The sequence below is a fragment of the Mustelus asterias genome, chromosome 13, assembly GCF_964213995.1.
Source record: "Mustelus asterias chromosome 13, sMusAst1.hap1.1, whole genome shotgun sequence".
NCBI lineage: Eukaryota > Metazoa > Chordata > Chondrichthyes > Carcharhiniformes > Triakidae > Mustelus > Mustelus asterias.
The window spans coordinates 52,034,152-52,054,982 of record NC_135813.1 but is presented as its reverse complement, the minus strand read 5'-3'; the positions used below and the strand labels follow the sequence as shown (position 1 = coordinate 52,054,982).

Below are 20,831 nucleotides of genomic sequence, written 5' to 3'. Positions count from 1 at the left end.
AGCTCACCGGCCTACAATTATCCGGGTTATCCGTGCGACCCTTCTTAAACAACGGGACCACATTTGCTATCCTCCAATCCTCTGGGACCTCACCTGTGTCCAGTGAAGAGACAAAGATTTCTGTTGGCGGCCCAGCAATTTCATCTCTTGCCTCCCTGAGGAGTCTAGGATAGATGCCATCCGGCCCTGGGGATTTGTCTGTCTTAACGTTTCCTAAAAAACCTAACACTTCCTCCCTTGTAATTGAGATTTTTTCTAACGTGTCAACACATCTCTGTGAGACACTACCAGTCAACATGTCCCTCTCCTTTGTGAATACTGATGCAAAGTATTCGTTTAGGATCTCACCTACTTCCTTTGGTTCTAAGCATAATTCCCCTCCTTTGTCCCTGAGAGGTCCAATTCTTTCCCTAACAACCCTCTTTTCTCTTATATAATTTCTATAACCCTCTTGTTCTTAACGTATGTATAAAACGCCTTAGGATTCTCCTTAATCCTGTCTGCCAAGGACATTTTGTGACCCCTTTTTGCCCTTCTAACTCCCTGTTTGAGTTCTTTTCTACTTTCTCTGTATTCCTCCAGTGCTTCATCTGTTTTTAGCTGCCTGGACCTCATGTATGCCTCTTTTTTCTTTTTGATTAGACCCACAATTTCACTGGTTATCCACGGTTCTTGAATCCTACCTTAGAATCTTAGAAACCCTACAGTGTAGAAAGAGGCCATTCGGCCCATCGAGTCTACACCGACCACAATCCCACCCAGTCCCTACCCCCATATCCCTACATATTTACCCGCTAATCCCTCTAACCTACCCATCTCAAGACACTAAGGGGCAATTGTTTTAGCACGGCCAATCAACCTAACCCGCACATCTTTGGACTGTGGGAGGAAACCGGAGCACCCGGAGGAAACCCACGCAGACACGAGGAGAATGTGCAAACTCCACACAGACAGTGACCCAAGCCGGGAATCGAACCCAGGTCCCTGGAGCTGTGAAGCAGCAGTGCTAACCACTGTGCTACCGTGCCGCCCCTATCTTTCCTATCCTATCCTATCCTATCCTTCCTCTTTACAGGCACATGCCTGTCCTGCAGTCCTATCAACTGCTCCTTAAAAGACTCCCACATGCCAGATGTGGATTTACCCTCGAACAGCCTCTCCCAATCAACAGCCACCAAATCCTGCCTAATCCGGCAGTAGTTAGCCTTCCCCCAATTCAGCACCTTACCCATAGGACAACACTCATCTTTTTCCATTACTATCCTAAAGTTTACAGAATTGTGGTCACTATTTGCCACATGTTCCCCCACTGAAACTTTGATGACCTGACCGGGCTCATTCCCCAGTACTAGGTCTAGTATAGCCCCCTCTCTAGTTGGACTGTCAACATATTGTTCCAAAGAACCTTCCTGTACGCATTTTATAAATTCTTCCCCGTCCAGGCCCCCAGCCCTAAGCGATTTCCAGTCTATGTGAGGGAAATTAAAACCTCCCACTGCAACAACCCTATTTTTTCTGCACCTGTCCAGAATCTCCTTACATATCCATTCCTCAACTTCCCGTGGGCTGTTGGGAGGCCTGTAGTATACCCCCAGCATAGTGACTGCGCCCTTCCTGTTTCTGAGCTCCACCCACAGTGACTCATTACCAGACCCTTCCAAATTGTCCACCCTCTGTACCGCTGTAATATGCTCCCTAACCAGCATTGCTACTCCCCCACCTCTCCTCGCCCCTCTTCTGTCTCGCCTAAAACACTTATACTCCGGAATATTCAGCTGCCAGTCCTGTCCTTCTTTTAACCAAGTCTCAATAAGTGGCAATGTGAGAGTGTGCGAGAGTGAGTGAGTGGCAATGTGAGGGTGTGGGAGAGTGAGTGAGTGGCAATGTGAGGGTGTGGGATAGTGAGTGAGTGGCAATGTGAGGGGGTGGGAGAGTGAGTGGCAATGTGAGGGTGTGGGATAGTGAGTGAGTGGCAATGTGAGAGTATGGGAGAGTGAATGGCAATGTGAGGGTGAGGGAGAGTGAGTGAGTGGCATTTTGAGGGTGTGGGAGTGAGTGAGTGGCAATGTGAGGGTGTGGGAGTGAGTGAGTGGCGGTGTGAGGGTGAGAATGAGTGGCAATGCCCTGTGAGCTGGCAGTGTCAGACCGTGCACAGACTTGCTCTGTGTGTGAGAGCTGGCAAAGAGGAGATGCCTGACGTACCTTGGTGGAATGGATGAGATCATTGATCTCATTCCTGCACTGGAAGCTGATCCTGTCTATGCAGAGCTGGTGCTCGCTGCTCTGGCCTATTCCTGATGTGGAGACGCTGGCGTTGGACTGGGGTAAACACAGTAAGAAGTCTCACAACACCAGGTTAAAGTCCAACAGGTTTATTTGGTAGCAAAAGCCACTAGCTTTCGGAGCGCTGCTCCTTCGTCAGGTGAGTGGGAGTTCTATTCACAAACAGGGCATATAAAGACACAAACTCAATTTACAAAATAATGATTGGAATGCGAGTCTTTACTGGTAATCAAGTCTTAAAGGCACAGACAATGTGAGTGGAGAGAGGGTTAAGCACAGGTTAAAGAGATGTGTATTGTCTCCAGACAGGACAGTTAGTGGGATTTTGCAAGTCCAGGCAAGTCGTGGGGGTTACAGATAGTGTGACATGAACCCAAGATCCCGGTTGAGGCCGTCCTCATGTGTGCGGAACTTGGCTATCAGTCTCTGCTCAGCGACTCTGCGCTGTCGTGTGTCGTGAAGGCCGCCTTGGAGAAGCCTTGGTGTGGGGATGGCCTTGGCCACAGCAACCTCTGCAACACGTGCCGGATCATCGACACGGATGCCATCATCTCACATGAGAACACCATCCACGAGGTACACGGTACATACTCTTGCAACTCGGCCAACATTGTCTGCCTGATACGCTGCAGGAAAGGATGTCCCAAGGCATGGTACAGTGGGGAGACCATGCAGATGCTACGACAACGGATGAATGAACACCGCTTGACAATCACCAGGCAAGACTGTTCTCTTCCTGTTGCGGAACCCTTCAGCAGTCACGGGCATTCGGCCTCTGATCTTCGGGTAAACATTCTCCAAGGCGGCCTTCACGACACACGACAGCGCAGAGTTGCTGAGCAGAAACTGATAGCCAAGTTCCGTACACATGAGGACAGCCTCAACCGGGATCTTGGGTTCATGTCACACTATCTGTAACCCCCACGACTTGCCTGGACTTGCAAAATCCCACTAACTGTCCTGTCTGGAGACAATACACATCTCTTCAACCTGTGCTTAACCCTCTCTCCACTCACATTGTCTGTACCTGTAAAGACTCGCATTCCAATCATTATTTTGTAAATTGAGTTTGTGTCTTTATATACCCTGTTTGTGAACAGAACTCCCACTCACCTGACGAAGGAGCAGCGCTCCGAAAGCTAGTGGCTTTTGCTACCAAATAAACCTGTTGGACTTTAACCTGGTATTGTGAGACTTCTTAATGGCCTATTTCCTAGGCAGCTGTGGGGAGATGTTTGGACCTCTTTCTGCCGGTGTGAGGGGGTAGAGAGGCTGACGGTGATCGTGCATCAGGAAGGTGAGCCAGTGGTGCGTCGCTAACCCTGGCGGTGGCCGTCTGCTCCCCTGCCGGTGGGGGCATCTGTGTGTTCCAGCAGCCTTGGGCCACAGACCTTGAGAGAGCTGTGTGCGGATTGGTTTAAATATCGTGCCAGCTATGATGATTCACTTGGATCACAGCAGAAAGGCGAATCACGGCTCGCAATACGACCTGTTTCCTCTTGGTGCATGTTTAATGAGGCAGAAAGCGTACAAGTGGTTACAAGAAGCCGCCATTGCAGCCAGTACGAAAACCGCTGCTTCTCCTGCCCTTCACTACACTTAGTCTGTGGAGCAGAAACTTTGGGCGAGATTTCTGCCCACTCAGCAATAGTGGGCAGGAAAAGCAGCATTGAACTTGCTGACAGCAATGAAGCTTTTCGCACCATATTGTGCGACACCCAGTCCCAAAAAGCTTCAGCCACAGGTTCCACGGCATATCGCTGGCGGGCAGCCTCTGATCTCCCCGCCCCGCCATCGCCTCAGTGCTGTGATCTTCAGGGCACCACATTTAAAAGCTGCCCCAGCACACGGCAGCCGCACCTCACAGCTGACCAGGAAGTGATGACTGCCATGAAATCTGCCCCAAAATTCTCCCACACCTTCTCAGAGAGACTGCTCAATGCTGGTGACGCCCAATGTGAAACCATCGACCTGTGATCAGGACAGAAACCCAGCAGCAAGGTCGCATACCCAGCATGGGAGGCAGTGGCAGCATGGTCAGTGCCAATGCCCTGCAGAGGAACACAGTATCCAGCGCAGGAAGGTGAAGAATGATCTGCTCTGTTCTGCCAGCGTAAGACACTCTTCTCATCACCTTCAACTTGCACATTCTCACAGCCGCAGGAATCTCACTCACTACCAGCTGAAGGGAAACCACCACTCACTCTTCCATGCATATCTTCATCTCCCCTACAGGTCATCTCAGACCTCGCTGCCCCCACTCACCCATCTACATATCCTTATTGTCTGCCCTGGCACATGTTCTGCATACACTCTCTCAACTCCTTGGTTGAGGGGTCAATCCCAAGGGTGCATAATTTTAGGGTGAGGGGCAGGAGATTCAGAGGGGATTTGAGAAAAAGAATTTTCACTCCAGGTGGTGGAAATCTGGAATGCACTGCCTGGGAAGGTAGTGGAGCCGGAAATCTTACTACCTATAAAAAGTATTTGGATGAGCACTTGAAACATCATAACATTCAAGGATAAGGGACAGGTGCTGGAAAATAGGATTAGTGCGACTTTAGTTGTAGATAGCGTCAGTGCAGACTCGATGGACTGAAGGGCCTGTTCTGCACTGCCCAACTCTGAATCTGATTATCTACCTGCATGCAGGACAAGCTGGTTCACCACACGAGAGAGAGATCCTGGACGGGTGGAGTGATGCCAGAACTCAAGGTCACAGAATCACAGTATTGTTATGGTGCAGAAAGAGGCCATTTGGCCCATTGTGACTGTGCCGACTCTCAATGTGCATTATGACTTAGTGCATTTCCCCATATCCCTACAGATTCTTTCCATTCAAATAATCATCTAATGTCCTCTTGAATGCCTTGATTGAACCTACCTCCACCACACTTTCAGGCAATGCATTCCAAACCCGAAACACTAACTGGGTGAAAAAATTTTTTCTCACATCACATTTGCTTCTTTTGCAAATCACTTTAAATCTGTGCCCTCTTGTTCTTGATCTTTTAATGAGCAGGCCTCCCTCGAGTGTTACTGCAGTATCTCGCGGTCAGAATGGGTAGGTCCCAGTAAACCCCCTAATACAGGGAGCCAGTCTGTGAATGCTGTGTTCTCTGAGCCTTCTGAAGGCAATGGTGATTTGCAGCATTCTGATGCCACGCCACCGTGGATGGATTCCTAGACATAGAACATAGAACATCATGGGGTCTGATTCTGTCCCATGGGCCTGAATGAGATGCAAATGTATTATAATGACCTTCCCAATGTTGGGAAGCCTACGGGGTGTGGTGACTGTCCCTTTTAGGATCAGTCTGCTGAGTAAGGGTCGCATGACCTGGGGAACCAATCGGGGAGCAGGGTGGGGGTTCACTAGAACCTTCTCGGGAGCTGGCTGTCGCCATGAGGTTGCAAGCCTCTGTACAGCCTTTACCTGTAAATAAACGTGTTGTTGTTTATCCTGTAACTGGTGAGCAAGAATTATTACACAGCGGGGATGGAGGGAAACAATCATAGCAAACTCTCACGCTTGGATTTTGGGAAACTCCTGTTGCTGAACCCGCCCACGTGATCAGGAGCAGAAAATCCCGGGCAGAATGTCAACCAATCTTTGTGAGTGCTTTTTTTTTGATGAAATATTTAAAGTCTTTGGATGGGATTTTCCGGCTGTGTTCGCCCCAAGACCGGAAAAACCCACTGAACTTTGCATGGTCTGTGTCCTGCCCATGGCGGGAGGGATGTGAAGCAAAGGAGGGCATTGAAGCAGCAACTCTTTCTTTGTTCATGAAACAGACGGGCAGTGCGGCAGCCACCTCTGGGGACTTGCTCAATGATCAGAGAGATTGGCATAGCCTCCTCTTCATTCAGGTATTGGCCAATGCAGAGCTAAACCTCTGGATGGATTAACAACATCTCCCGGTTTGCATGCACTCATTATGAGGAAATGAAGTGCATCTTTTGAAGCACTTGGGAAAATTCCCTCAAATTTACGCTTTGAAAGCTGAGAATGTAATGAGAATGGAACCAGGCCCAATCTCTCATCCTGACTGGGTTTCCTCTGCCATTGAGTATTTTGCCATCAGCACTTTACAATCTATCACTAAAATAATGATAAAAAGCAAACCATAAGGTCTGTAGGAGATGATTAAATCCCACAATAACTTGCCCAAACCTAACAATGTCTGTTCTTGCTATAAAAAGCTCTGTGTTGAGGCTGTGAGTCAGACTTCTTCAGTACCGCTCTCTCACGTGGTCATTTAACAGGCTGTGACTCATCTCTGTTTACATCTGCAACCAGTCACGTATGTATCCAAGAGGTGGTATGGGAGGACACATCGTACTTCCACAATGGGACATCCAAACAACTGAGGCACCTGGCCCAGTCCAGGGCTGATGTGAAAATATACCACTCACACATCCACTTTATCTGAAGGAAATGCAGAATCAATTCCTACCTGTACTGTTCATTGTCAATTTTCTGCATTGGAAAGGGAATCAGAGTTGTAAAACTCTCCACTCCAGATGATACTCTCATATTCTGGGAGATATTGCGTAAGACAAGGGGAGTGTAATAACGTGAAGGCCACTCATTGTGACTTTAAGTTGAGGAGGGTTTATTCCCAACAATATCTATAAATAAGCAACGGTCGGATAGAACTGAAGACGCAGCCACACTATCTGCTCCCAGCTCCAGCTAAGTTTCCTCCCTGACCCTGGCTCTCCATAGGGTCCAGTCCGATCACCCGGCCCTCCGGAATCACCCCTTAAAGGGGCCACGCTACCACAGAGAGGCTGACTGAAGGAAAGTGGGTCCATTTCTGTAAGAATGGGTAACTGAACTGCCCCGTGCAGTTTGCTTGAGATTCACTGAAGGACTTCTTAGCGAAATTGGGATTTTCTTTAAAGTATGAACTTTGAAAAGAAAATGAAAAGTGTTTAAACTTGTCACAGGCACAGGATTTTGCTCCATTTAGTTTAATTGCCTGATGATTCACCACTCTCTGATTTGGAGCCAGTGTGTTCCAGACATACACACCGGGATCATCAGCAAACGGATAATGGCTCAGGCTGTGGAAGGGGATTGGGACTTACCCACTGCCCAGGAAGGGGTGAGCCCATGTCACTATCCTGGTTCCGCTTTCTCCCTGTCAGTCAGACCTGCTAGGATGGGAGTGGGGGGGGTCGTCACTAGGACAGGGACATCGCTGGGACTTGACGGAAACCCACGCAGACACAGGGAAAACAAGCAAAGTCCACACAGGCAGTGACCTGAGGCTGGAATTGAACCTGGGTCCCTGGCTCTGTGAGGCAGCAGTGCTAATCTCTGCGCCACTTTGTCTGCATCATTTAACAAAGAATTGTGGAATGATACAACACAAACTGGGGAATGCAATCCGCTACGGTGATACTGGCTGTTTGAAAGAGCTCTCCGATGAATCCCAATTCCTGTTCCTTTCCAGGCACTCTATAAACCTTTCCCACCAAATATTATCCCGTTCCTTGTGAAGTTTCTATTGAATCCTCCACCATCACCATTTGGCCAGCGCATTCCAGATCCCAACTCTCTGCATAAAAATATTTCACTTCATTTCCCCACTTATGTTCAATTCTTTGCTTACAACTTTCCTGCCACTGGAAACAGTTCCTCGACTTGCCCTATCAAAATTGCACGGAATTTGGAGTATTTCCATGAAACCTGCCCCCCCCCCCTGTCTCACACATGTTGAACCCACACTCTCCATCTGTGGGAATGGCGGTGGGGGCTCAAGATCCGGCAAAACCCAGAAACTATGGATCTCACCGGCGAGATGGCAATTCCCCCATTTTCACTGGTCCCTCTCTGGCAATGTAATCGGTTCATGCCCACAATGGGCACAGAGCTGGTTTCAATATATTTACATACATTTCCATATCAGTTGCAGCCCCGCCCGTCACCATGTTTTAGCCAATGTTTACAATAGCTTCACCCAGAAGCGATCCTGTCATGGGAATCCCCCCCCCGGTGGTTTAAGGTGAGTATGGCCCCCAAAAAAGAGGGACATGGTTAGGCAGTGTCCTGGCATTGCCACTTGGCACTGCCCCATCACAGTGCCAACCTGTGCCAAGGAACCATAGAGTCATAGAATCATAGAGGTTTACAGCATGGAAACAGGCCCTTCAGCCCAACTTGTCCACGCTGCCCTTTCTTTTTTAAAACCCCTAAGCTAATCCCAATTGCCCGCATTTGGCCCATATCCCTCCATACCCATCGTGTCCATGTAACTATCTAAATGCTTTTTAAAAGATAAAATTGTACCCACCTCTACTACTACCTCTGGCAGCTTGTTCCAGACACTCACCAAACTTGTGTGAAAAAATTGCTCCTCTTGACACTTTTGTATCTCTCCCCTCTCACCTTAAACCTATGCCCTCAAGTTTTGGACTCCCCTACCTTTGGGAAAAGATATTGACTATCTACCTTGTCTATGCCCCTCATTATTTTATAGACCTCTATAAGGTCACCCCTCAGCCTCCTACGCTCCAGAGAAAAAAGTCCCAGTCTATTCAGCCTCTCCTTATAACTCAATCCATCAAGTCCCGGTAGCATCCTAGTAAATCTTTTCTGTACTCTTTCTAGTTTAATAATATCCTTTCTATAATAGGGTGACCAAAATTGCACACAGTATTCCAAGTGTGGCCTTACCAATGTCTTGTACAACTTCAACAAGACGTCCCAACTCCTGTATTCAATGTTCTGACCGATGAAACCAAGCATGCCAAATGCCTTCTTCACCACTCTGTCCACCTGTGACTCCACTTTCAAGGAGCTATGAACATGTACCCCTAGATCTCTTTGTTCTGTAACTCTCCCCAATGCCCTATCATTAACTGAGTAAGTCCTGCCCTGGTTCAATCTATCAAAATGCATCACCTCGCATTTGTCTAAATTAAACTCCATCTGCCATTCATCAGCCCACTGGCCCAATTGACCAAGATCCCGTTGCAATTGGAGATAACTTCACTGTCCACTATGCCACCAATCTTGGTGTCATCTGCAAACTTACGAACCATGCCCCCTATTTTCTCATTCAAACTATTAATATAAATGACAAATAACAGTGGGCCCAGCACTGATCCCTGAGGCACACTGCTGGTCACAGGCCTCCAGTTTGAAAAACAATTGGTGGAGCCGAATTGGTGGGCGGGGGGGGACTCTTATTTATTTGTGGCAGTGGGTAGGAGCAGAAGGGGTGCTGGCGATGTTCGAGAAGAAGGGAGGGTGGATCATTGGGGGAGGGGTGGGGGATGCCGGCTTTGATCACATGGGAGTGGGGAGGGTGGTTCCCTGAGACCTCCGTGGTGGGGAGGTTATTTTTTCCTCTGCTCGGGGCACCTTTTAAAATCGGCACTCCAATCTCAGTGTAGACACTGTACTATACTCAGTATAGTATAGACAGCTTTACCGGCAAGTTGAGGCCCCGCCCCTCAACATGCTCCTTTTTTCCCCAAAGTGCCTTCAGATCTGGAGTGGAACATGTCAGTTTTCAGTCAGAACCTGACACTTCGTCATCTGTTCGTAAGATTCCTTTCTCATTGTATGTGCTCTCGGACTTGCTGTGACCTGTATGAGGTGTGTCCTATCCTACCCTGTTTGAGTGTATCCCAATTGAATAGTTCAGCAACAAAATTTTGTGAGTTTAAAAATAAAGAAGATTATAATAATTCTTGTCCAGGAATTGTGAAAAAAAACAACAACATGTGAGGCACAGTGGTTAGCACTGCTGCCTCACAGTGCCAGGGACCTGGGTTCAATTCCCAGCTTGGGTCACTGTCAGTGTGGAATCTGCTCGTTCTCCCCGTGTCTGCGTGGGTTTCCTCCGGGTGCTCCGGTTTTAAGAACAAAGAACAATACAGCACAGGAACAGGCCCTTCGGCCCTCCAAGCCTGTGCTGCTCCCTGGTCCAAACTAGACCATTCTTTTGTATCCCTCCATTCCCACTCCGTTCATATGGCTATCTATAAGTCTTAAATGTTCCCAGTGTGTCCGCCTCCACCACCTTGCCTGGCAGCGCATTCCAGGCCCCCACCACCCTCTGTGTAAAATATGTCCTTCTGATATCTGTGTTAAACCTCCCCCCCCCCCCTTCACCTTGAACCTATGACCCCTCATGAACGTCACCACCGACCTGGGGAAAAGCTTCCCACCGTTCACCCTATCTATGCCTTTCATAATTTTATACACCTCTATTAAGTCTCCTCTCATCCTCCGTCTTTCCAGGGAGAACAACCCCAGTTTACCCAATCTCTCCTCATAACTAAGCCCCTCCATACCAGGCAACATCCTGGTAAACCTCCTCTGTACTCTCTCCAAAGCCTCCACGTCCTTCTGGTAGTGTGGCGACCAGAACTGGACGCAGTATTCCAAATGCGGCCGAACCAACGTTCTATACATCTGCAACATCAGACCCCAACTTTTATACTCTATGCCCCATCCTATAAAGGCAAGCATGCCATATGCCTTCTTCACCACCTTCTCCACCTGTGACGCCACCTTCAAGGATCTGTGGACTTGCACACCCAGGTCCCTCTGCGTATCTACACCCTTTATGGTTCTGCCATTTATCGTATAGCTCCTCCCTACATTATTTCTACCAAAATGCATCACTTCACATTTATCAGGATTGAACTCCATCTGCCATTTCTTTGCCCAAATTTCCAGCCTGTCTATATCCTTCTGTACAATGTCCCTCACTATCTGCAAGTCCAGCCATTTTTGTGTCGTCCGCAAACCTACTGATCACCCCAGTTACACCTTCTTCCAGATCGTTTATATAAATCACAAACAGCAGAGGTCCCAATACAGAGCCCTGCGGAACACCACTAGTCACAGGCCTCCAGCCGGAAAAAGATCCTTCCACTACCACCCTCCGTCTTCTGTGACCAAGCCAGTTCTCCACCCATCTAGCCACCTCCCCCTTTATCCCATGAGATCCAACCTTTTTCACCAGCCTACCATGAGGGACCTTGTCAAATGCTTTACTAAAGTCCATATAGACGACATCCACAGCCCTTCCCTCATCAACCATTCTGGTCACTTCTTCAAAAAACTCCACCAGGTTAGTGAGGCATGACCTCCCTCTCACAAAACCATGCTGACTATCGTTAATGAGTTTATTCCTTTCTAAATGCGCATACATCCTACCTCTAAGAATCTTCTCCAACAACTTCCCCACCACGGACGTCAAGCTCACCGGTCTATAATTACCCAGGTTATCCTTCCTACCCTTCTTAAATAACGGGACCACATTAGCTATCCTCCAATCCTCTGGGACCTCACCTGCGTCCAGTGACGAGACAAAGATTTGCGTCAGAGGCCCAGCGATTTCATCTCTCGTCTCCCTGAGCAGCCTGGGATAGATTCCATCAGGCCCTGGGGATTTGTCAGTCTTTATATTCTCTAACAAACCTAACACTTCCTCCCTTATAATGGAGATTTTCTCCAACGGTTCAACACTCCCCTCCGAGACACTCCCAGTCAACAGATCCCTCTCCTTTGTGAATACCGACGCAAAGTATTCATTTAGGATCTCCCCTACTTCTTTGGGCTCCAAGCATAATTCCCCACTTTTGTCCCTGAGAGGTCCGATCATTTCCCTGACAACCCTTTTGTTCCTAACGTATGAATAAAATGCCTTGGGATTCTCCTTAATCCTGTCTGCCAAGGACATTTCGTGACCCCTTTTTGCCCTTCTAATTCCCCGTTTGAGTTCTTTCCTACTTTCTTTGTACTCCTCCAGAGCTCCCTCCATTTTTAGCTGCCTGGACCTAACATATGCCTCTCTTTTCTTTTTGACCAGTCCCTCAATTTCCTTGGTTATCCACGGTTCTCGAATCCTCCCCCTCCTATCCTTTTTTACAGGCACATGCCTGTCCTGCAGCCCTAACAACTGTTCCTTAAAAGACTCCCACATGCCAGATGTGGATTTACCCTCAAACAGCCTCTCCCAATCAACAGCTGCCAATTTCTGCCTAATCCCACTAAAGTTAGCCTTCCCCCAATCCAACACCTTACCCTTGGGACACCACTCATCCTTTTCCATCACTATCCTAAAGCTAACAGAATTGTGGTCACTATTTGCTACATGTTCCCCTACCGAAACTTTGAAGACCTGACCGGGCTCATTCCCCAGTACTAGGTCCAGTATAGCCCCCTCTCTCGTCGGGCTATCTACATATTGTTCCAAAGAACCCTCCTGTACGCATTTTACAAATTCCTCCCCATTCAGAGTCCCAGCTCTCAGCGGTTTCCTGTCTATACCAGGGAAATTGAAGTCTCCCACGACAACAGTCCTATTTTTCCTGCACCTATCCAATATCTCCTGACATATCCGTTCTTCCACTTCCCTTGGGCTGTTGAGGGGCCTGTAGTATACCCCCAACATAGTGACTGCGCCCTTCCTGTTTCTAAGCTCCACCCAGAGTGACTCGTTACACGACCCCTCCCACACTCCAAAGATGTGCAGATGTGCAGGTTAGGTTGATCGGCCATGCTAAATTGCCCGTTAGTGTCAGGGAGATTTGCAGGGTAAATGTGTAGGTAAATACGTGGGGTTACAGGGATAGGGCCTGGGTGGGATTGTTGTCGGTGCAGGATCGATGAGTTGAATGCTTATTTACAGGTGAAGGCTATACAGAGGCTTGCAGCCTCATGGCTGCAGTCAGCTCCTGAGCAGGTTCTGGAACAGAAACCACTCCTTACCAGAGTGTTCCCCTACCCTGCTCCCCGATTGGCTCCCCAGGTCATGTGACCCTTACATTGCAGATTGATCCTTGAGGGGGACAATCGGCAGTTATTTATTCTCACACAAATGCCCTAACTTAAACAGTGTCAGACACACACTTCTCACACACACATTTGCACACAAAGATCCATTACAGATAAGAGTCAGTCTGAGGTTTCCAACCTCCGCTCTCCCGTTTGGCAGACCTGCGGTATCTTGGATGGTTCTGCTGCTTTAGAGTTGAAGGGAAGGTCTTGTCATGGGAAGTGTTGACAGCAGGGTGGGAGGTTGCTTATGGTTGAATTTCTCGGAGGTTGTTTTCAGGTGAGCTTTAACTGGAACAGGTTATGTACTCGAGCTACCTGCCGTCCTGTAGATTGTTTCCGAGTCTAGCTCATAGACTGGCTTCAATGGCTTGGTGGAACTGTTTCCACACTGCTAGCTCTTAGTTAACTTTTAAAAACATGGCTTATTAACAGGGGGTTGGAGGTTAAGAGCCGTGGGGTTATGCTGCAACTGTACAGGACCTTGGTGAGATCACATTTGGAATATTGTGTGCAGTTCTGGTCACCTCACTATAAGAAGGATGTGGAAGCGCTGGAAAGAGTGCTGAGGAGATTTACCAGGATGCTGCCTGGTTTGGAGGGTAGGTCTTATGAGGAAAGATTGAGGGAGCTAGGGCTGCTCTCTCTGGAGCGGAGGAGGCTGAGGGGAGTCTTAATAGAGGTTTATAAAATGATGAAGGGGATAGATAGAGTGAACGTTCAAAGACTATTTCCTTGGGTGGATGGAGCTATTACAAGGGGGCATAACTATAGGGTTCATGGTGGGAGATATAGGAAGGATATCAGAGGTAGGTTCTTTACGCAGAGAGTGGTTGGGGTGTGGAATGGACTGCCTGCAGTGATAGTGGAGTCAGACACTTTAGGAACATTTAAGCGGTTATTGGATAGGCACATGGAGCACACCAGAATGATAGGGAGTGGGATAGCTTGATCTTGGTTTCAGATAAAGCTCGGCACAACATCGTGGGCCGAAGGGCCTGTTCTGTGCTGTACTGTTCTATGATCTATGGCTGCCTCACCATGTGACTTTCCATAAATTATGGGATGATGATTATATTTTTTGTATTGTGGGGTAACACCTCTGTTTTGTTTCATTCATTCGTGAGACTTGGGCATCATTGGCTGGCCAGCATTTATTGCCCATCCCGAGTTGCCCTTGGGCAGTTGTGAGTCAACCACATTGCTGTGGCTCTGGAGTCACATGTAGGCCATACCAGGTAAGGACAGCAGGTTTCCTTCCCTAAAGGACATTAGTGAACCAGATGGGTTTTTCCAACAATCAACAATGGTTTTATGGTCATCAGTAGATTCTTAATTCCAGATATTTATTATTGAATTCAAATTCCACCATCTGCTGTGGCGGGATTTGAACCCGGGTCCCCAGAACATTAGCTGAGTTTCTGAATTAATTGTCTAGTGATAGCACCACTAGGCCGTCGGATGATCAGTAATATTGTTTTAGAATGATCCATTCAATCAGACAATGCCGATTTGATTGGTTTCAGGGGAGTGCATCAACTCACATCAGTCCTGAGTGTTCTTTTTGTTGCCCCTTGAGACAGGAGAGTGGTTCTAATCCACAAAAGATGTCAAGTGTACTTGTGCGGCCATCTTTTCCAGCCTTACTGTGGAGTTTAAAATATAAAATTAATTTGAAATTCCGAATTTGGGCATTGCATCCCGTTAACTTTATTTCTCTCTGAGTAACTGGAATCCACCGCTTTCCGCTAAAACAGTTTCTTTCACAAGAAGTCCAACTAATGCTGGGTTAATTAACATTGCAGGGCTGGCGCCTGGGTCTGCATTTCTACATTCCCAAACGCAGGATTGACAGATGGCAGCCTCCGCCCCTCCGTAAGGATCTGTTCCCGCCAACAGAACATGCATTCCACAACAGAGCTGGACCTACCTCGACACTCCTTAACCACCGCCGCTGTGGCGTTCCTGATCTACTGTCTGGGAAATATATCCAGCCCGACAACACCAAAAGGAAGAGGCGCTTTGTGATTGCAGGAGAACGGTGGAACAAAACCGATCTAACCTACAAGTAGGACATTCCTCTCAGGGTAGCAAGGGCAATTACACGGGACTACGCAGTATGCTCTCTTGAGGAGAATTATATAGGATTATGCTGTACACAGTCTGAGGGCAATTACACATGATTATGCAGCACCCTGTCCTGAGGGGATTTACACAGAGTTACACTGGATTATGCTGTACCCTGTCCCAAGGGGAATTATGCGAGATTACGTGGTACCCTGTCCCGAGGCATAACTATACGGATTATGCTATACACAGTCTGAGGGCAATAAAGAACAAAGAACAGTACAGCACAGGAAACAGGCCCTTCGGCCCTCCAAGCCTGTGCCGCTCCTTGGTCCAACTAGACCAATCATTTGTATCCCTCCATTCCCAGGCTGCTCATGTGACTATCCAGGTAAGTCTTAAACAATGTCAGCGTGCCTGCCTCCACCACCCTACTTGGCAGCGCATTCCAGGCCCCCACCACCCTCTGTGTAAAAAACATGCCTCTAATATCTGAGTTATACTTCGCCCCTCTCACCTTGAGCCCGTGACCCCTCGTGAACGTCACTTCTGATCTGGGAAAAAGCTTCCCACCGTTCACCCTATCTATCCCCTTCATAATCTTGTATACCTCTATTAGATCTCCCCTCATTCTCCGTCTTTCCAGGGAGAACAACCCCAGTTTACCCAATCTCTCCTCATAGCTAAGACCCTCCATACCAGGCAACATCCTGGTAAACCTTCTCTGCACTCTCTCTAACGCCTCCACGTCCTTCTGGTAGTGCGGCGACCAGAACTGGACGCAGTACTCCAAATATGGCCTAACCAGCGTTCTATACAGCTGCATCATCAGACTCCAGCTTTTATACTCTATACCCCGTCCTATAAAGGCAAGCATACCATATGCCTTCTTCACCACCTTCTCCACCTGTGTTGCCACCTTCAAGGATTTGTGGACTTGCACACCTAGGTCCCTCTGTGTTTCTATATTCCTGATGACTCTGCCATTTATTGTATAACTCCTCCCTACATTATTTCTTCCAAAATGCATCACTTCGCATTTATCCAGATTAAACTCCATCTGCCACCTCTCCGCCCAATTTTCCAGCCTATCTATATCCTGCTGTATTGCCCGACAATGCTCTTCGCTATCCGCAAGTCCAGCCATCTTCGTGTCATCCGCAAACTTGCTGATTACACCAGTTACACCTTCTTCCAAATCATTTATATATATCACAAATAGCAGAGGTCCCAGTACAGAGCCCTGCGGAACACCACTGGTCACAGACCTCCAGCCGGAAAAAGACCCTTCGACCACTACCCTCTGTCTCCTATGGCCAAGCCAGTTCTCCACCCATCTAGCCACTTCTCCTTGTATCCCATGAGCCTTAACCTTCTTAACCAACCTGCCATGTGGGACTTTGTCAAATGCCTTACTGAAATCCATATAGATGACATCCACGGCCCTTCCTTCATCAACCGTTTTTGTCACTTCCTCAAAAAACTCCACCAAATTTGTAAGGCAGGATCACTCTGTACCCTGTTTTGTGACAACATACACAGGATTATGCAGTTCCCTGTCCCAAGGGTATTTATGCAGATTACTCTGCACCTTGTCCTGAGGGGAATTACACAGGATTACACTGTACCCTGTCCCAAGGGACATTACACAGCATTGGGTTTGATGGAATACTCTCCACCTGGCTGGATGGGTGCAGCTCCAGCAACACTCGAGAAGCTCAACACCATTTAGGACAAAGCAGCCTGCTTGATTGCTACCCCTTCCACAACTAATTCAATCCTTCCACCACCAATGAACATTAGCAGTAGTGTGTACCATCTACAAGATGCACTGCAGGAACTCACCAAGGTTCCTTCGACAGCACCTTCCAGACCCATGACCACTTCCATCTGGAAGGACATGGGCAGCAGACACATGGGAACACCACCACCTTCTCGAGGGCAACTTGGGATGGGGAATAAATACTGGCCTAGCCAGAGATGCCGACATCCCATAAATAATTAAGAAAAATAATTTGGAGTTATTGCATTTAGTTCCCTCATCTGAATCATTAATATACATAGATCGTGAATAGCTGAGGTCCCAGCATTGATCCCTGTGGTACCCCACTAGTCACCACCTGCCACTTGTAAAAAGACCCGTTTATTCCTACTCTTTGTGCGAGACCTAGTCGAGAAGAAAAGGAAAGCATACAAAAGGTTCAGAGAGCTTGGCGAAGATAGGGATCTAGATGAGTATACGGCTTGTAGGAAGGGACTAAAGAAGGAAATTAGGAGAGCCAGAAGGGGTCACGAGAAGGCCTTGGCAGGTAGGATTAAGGAGAACCCTAAGGCGTTCTATAAATATGTGAAGAGTAAACGGATGAGACGTGAAGGAATAGGACCTATAAAAGGTGAAGGCGGGAAAATCTGTACGGAACCAGTAGAAATGGCAGAGGTGCTTAATGAGTATTTTGCCTCAGTTTTCACAGAGGAGAAGGACCTGGGTGGATGTACTGCGGGCTTGCGGTGGACTGAAAAGATTGAGTATGTGGACTTTAAGAAAGAGGTTGTGCTGGAATCTTTGAATGGCATCAAGATAGATAAGTCGCCGGGTCCGGATGGGATGTACCCCAGGTTACTGTGGGAGGCGAGGGAGGAGATTGCAGAGCCTCTGGCGATGATCTTTGCGTCGTCGATGGAGACAGGAGAGGTGCTGGAGGATTGGAGGATTGCAGATGTGGTTCCTATTTTCAGGAAGGGGAATAGGGATAGCCCAGGAAATTACCGACCGGTGAGTCTAACCTCAGTGGTTGGTAAGCTGATGGAGAAGATCCTGAGGGACAAGATTTATGAGCATTTAGAGAGGTTTAGTATGCTCAAGAATACTCAGCACGGCTTTGTCAAAGGCAGATCGTGCCTTACGAGCCTGGTGGAGTTCTTCGAAAATGTGACTAAACACATTGACGAAGGGACAGCGGTAGATGTGGTTTATATGGATTTTAGCAAGGCGTTCGATAAGGGTCCCATGCAAGGCTTCTAGAAAAAGTGAGAGGGCATGGGATCCAAGGGGCTGCTGCCATAGAACCATAGAACCATAGAAAATTACAGCTCAGAAACAGGCCTTTTGGCCCTTCTTGTCTGTGCCGAACCATTTTATGCCTAGTCCCACTGACCTGCACTTGGACCATATCCCTCCACACCCCTCTCATCCATGAACCCGTCCAAGTTTTTCTTAAATGTTAAAAGTGACCCCGCATTTACCACTTTATCCGGCAGCTCATTCCACACTCCCACCACTCTCTGCGTGAAGAAGCCCCCCCTAATATTCCCTTTAAACTTTTCTCCTTTCACCCTTAACCCATGCCCTCTGGTTTTTTTCTCCTCTAGCCTCAGCGGAAAAAGCCTGCTTGCATTCACTCTATCTATACCCATCAAAATCTTATACACCTCTATCAAATCTCCCCTCAATCTTCTACGCTCCAGGGAATAAAGTCCCAACCTATTCAATCTCTCTCTCTAACTCAGCTTCTCAAGTCCCGGCAACATCCTTGTGAACCTTCTCTGCACTCTTTCAATCTTATTTACATCCTTCCTGTAACTAGGTGACCAAAACTGTACACAATACTCCAAATTCGGCCTCACCAATGCCTTATATAACCTTACCATAACACTCCAACTTTTATACTCGATACTCCGATTTATAAAGGCCAATGTACCAAAGGCACTCTTTACGACCCTATCCACCTGTGACGTCACTTTTAGGGAATTCTGTACCTGTATTCCCAGATCCCTCTGTTCAACTGCACTCTTCAGAGTCCTACCATTTACCCTGTACGTTCTACTTTGATTTGTCCTTCCAAAGTGCAATATCTCACACTTGTCTGCGTTAAATTCCATTTGCCATTTTTCAGCCCATTTTTCTAATTGGTCCAAATCCCTCTGCAAGCTTTGAAAACCTTCCTCACTGTCCACTACACCTCCAATCTTTGTATCATCAGCCCTGTGGATCCAGAACTGGCTTGCCCAAAGGAGGCAGAGGGTGGGTATAGATGGGTCTTTTTCTAAATGGAGGTCGGTCACCAGTGGTGTGCCCCAGGGATCTGTTCTGGGACCCTTGCTGTTTGTCATTTTCATAAATGACCTGGATGAGGAAGTGGAGGGACGGGTTGGTAAGTTTGCCAACGACACGAAGGTTGGTGGGGTTGTGGATAGACTGGAGGGTTATCAGAAGTTACAGAGGGGCATAGATAGGATGCAAGGCTGGGCGGAGAAGTGGCAGATGGACTTCAACCCAGATAAATGCGTAGTGGTCCATTTTGGCAGGTCAAATGGGATGAAGGAGTACAATATAAAGGGAAAGACTCTTAGTACTGTAGAGGATGAGAAGGACCTTGGGGTCCGGGTCCATAGGACTCTAAAATCGGCCCCGCAGGTGGAGGAGGTGGTTAAGAAGGTGTATGGTGTGCTGGCCTTTATCAATCGAGGGATTGAGTTTAGGAGTCCGGGGATAATGATGCAGCTATATAAGACCCTCGTCAGACCCCACTTGGAGTACTGTGCTCAGTTCTGGTCGCCTTATTACAGGAAGGATGTGGAAATGATTGAAAGGGTGCAGAGGAGATTTACAAGGATGTTGCCTGGATTGAGAGGCATGCCTTATGAGGATAGGCTGAGGGAGCTCGGTCTTTTCTCCTTGGAGAGACGTAGGATGAGAGGAGATCTAATAGAGGTATATAAGATGTTGAGAGGCATAGATCGGGTGGACTTTCAGAGGCTTTTTCCCAGGGTGGAAATGGCTGCTACGAGAGGACACAGGTTTAAGGTGCTGGGTGGTAGGTACAGGGGAAATGTTAGGGGGAAGTTTTTCACACAGAGGGTGGTGGGTGAGTGGGATCGGCTGCCGTCAGTGGTGGTGGAGGCAAACTCAATAGGGTCTTTTAAGAGACTCCTGGATGGGTACATGGGACTTAATAGGATGGAGGGTTATAGGTTGGAATTGCGGATAGCGAAGAGCATTGTCGGGCAATACAGCAGGATATAGATAGGCTGGAAAATTGGGCGGAGAGGTGGCAGATGGAGTTTAATCTGGATAAATGCGAAGTGATGCATTTTGGAAGAAATAATGTCGGGAGGAGTTATACAATAAATGGCAGAGTCATCAGGAGTATAGAAACACAGAGGGACCTAGGTGTGCAAGTCCACAAATCCTTGAAGGTGGCAACACAGGTGGAGAGGGTGGTGAAGAAGGCATATGGTATGCTTGCCTTTATAGGACGGGGTATAGAGTATAAAAGCTGGAGTCTGATGATGCAGCTGTATAGAACACTGGTTAGGCCACATTTGGAGTACTGCGTCCAGTTCTGGTCGCCGCACTACCAGAAGGACGTGGAGAGAGTGCAGAGAAGGTTTACCAGGATGTTGCCTGGTATGGAGGGTCTTAGCTATGAGGAGAGATTGGGTAGACTGGGGTTGTTCTCCTTGGAAAGACGGAGAATGAGGGGAGATCTAATAGAGGTGTACAAGATTATGAAGGGTATAGATAGGGTGAACAGTGGGAAGCTTTTTCCCAGGTCGGAGGTGACGATCACGAGGGGTCACGGGCTCAAGGTGAGAGGGGCGAAGTATAACTCCGACATCAGAGGGATGTTTTTTACACAGAGGGTGGTGGGGGCCTGGAATGCGCTGCCAAGTA

At 47.9% G+C, this 20,831-nt stretch overlaps 1 protein-coding gene across 2 annotated transcripts in view; it reads left to right on the top strand.

Moving 5' to 3' along the window:
- Nucleotides 1–20,831, top strand: part of mmp11a (matrix metallopeptidase 11a) — a 193,644-nt gene that overhangs the window by 54,955 nt on the left and 117,858 nt on the right. For both annotated transcript variants that reach the window (XM_078226757.1, XM_078226758.1), the window contains exon 2: nucleotides 14,896–15,158. In XM_078226757.1, coding sequence (XP_078082883.1) covers nucleotides 14,896–15,158 — 263 coding nt within the window. The remainder of the gene's footprint in view (nucleotides 1–14,895; nucleotides 15,159–20,831) is intronic.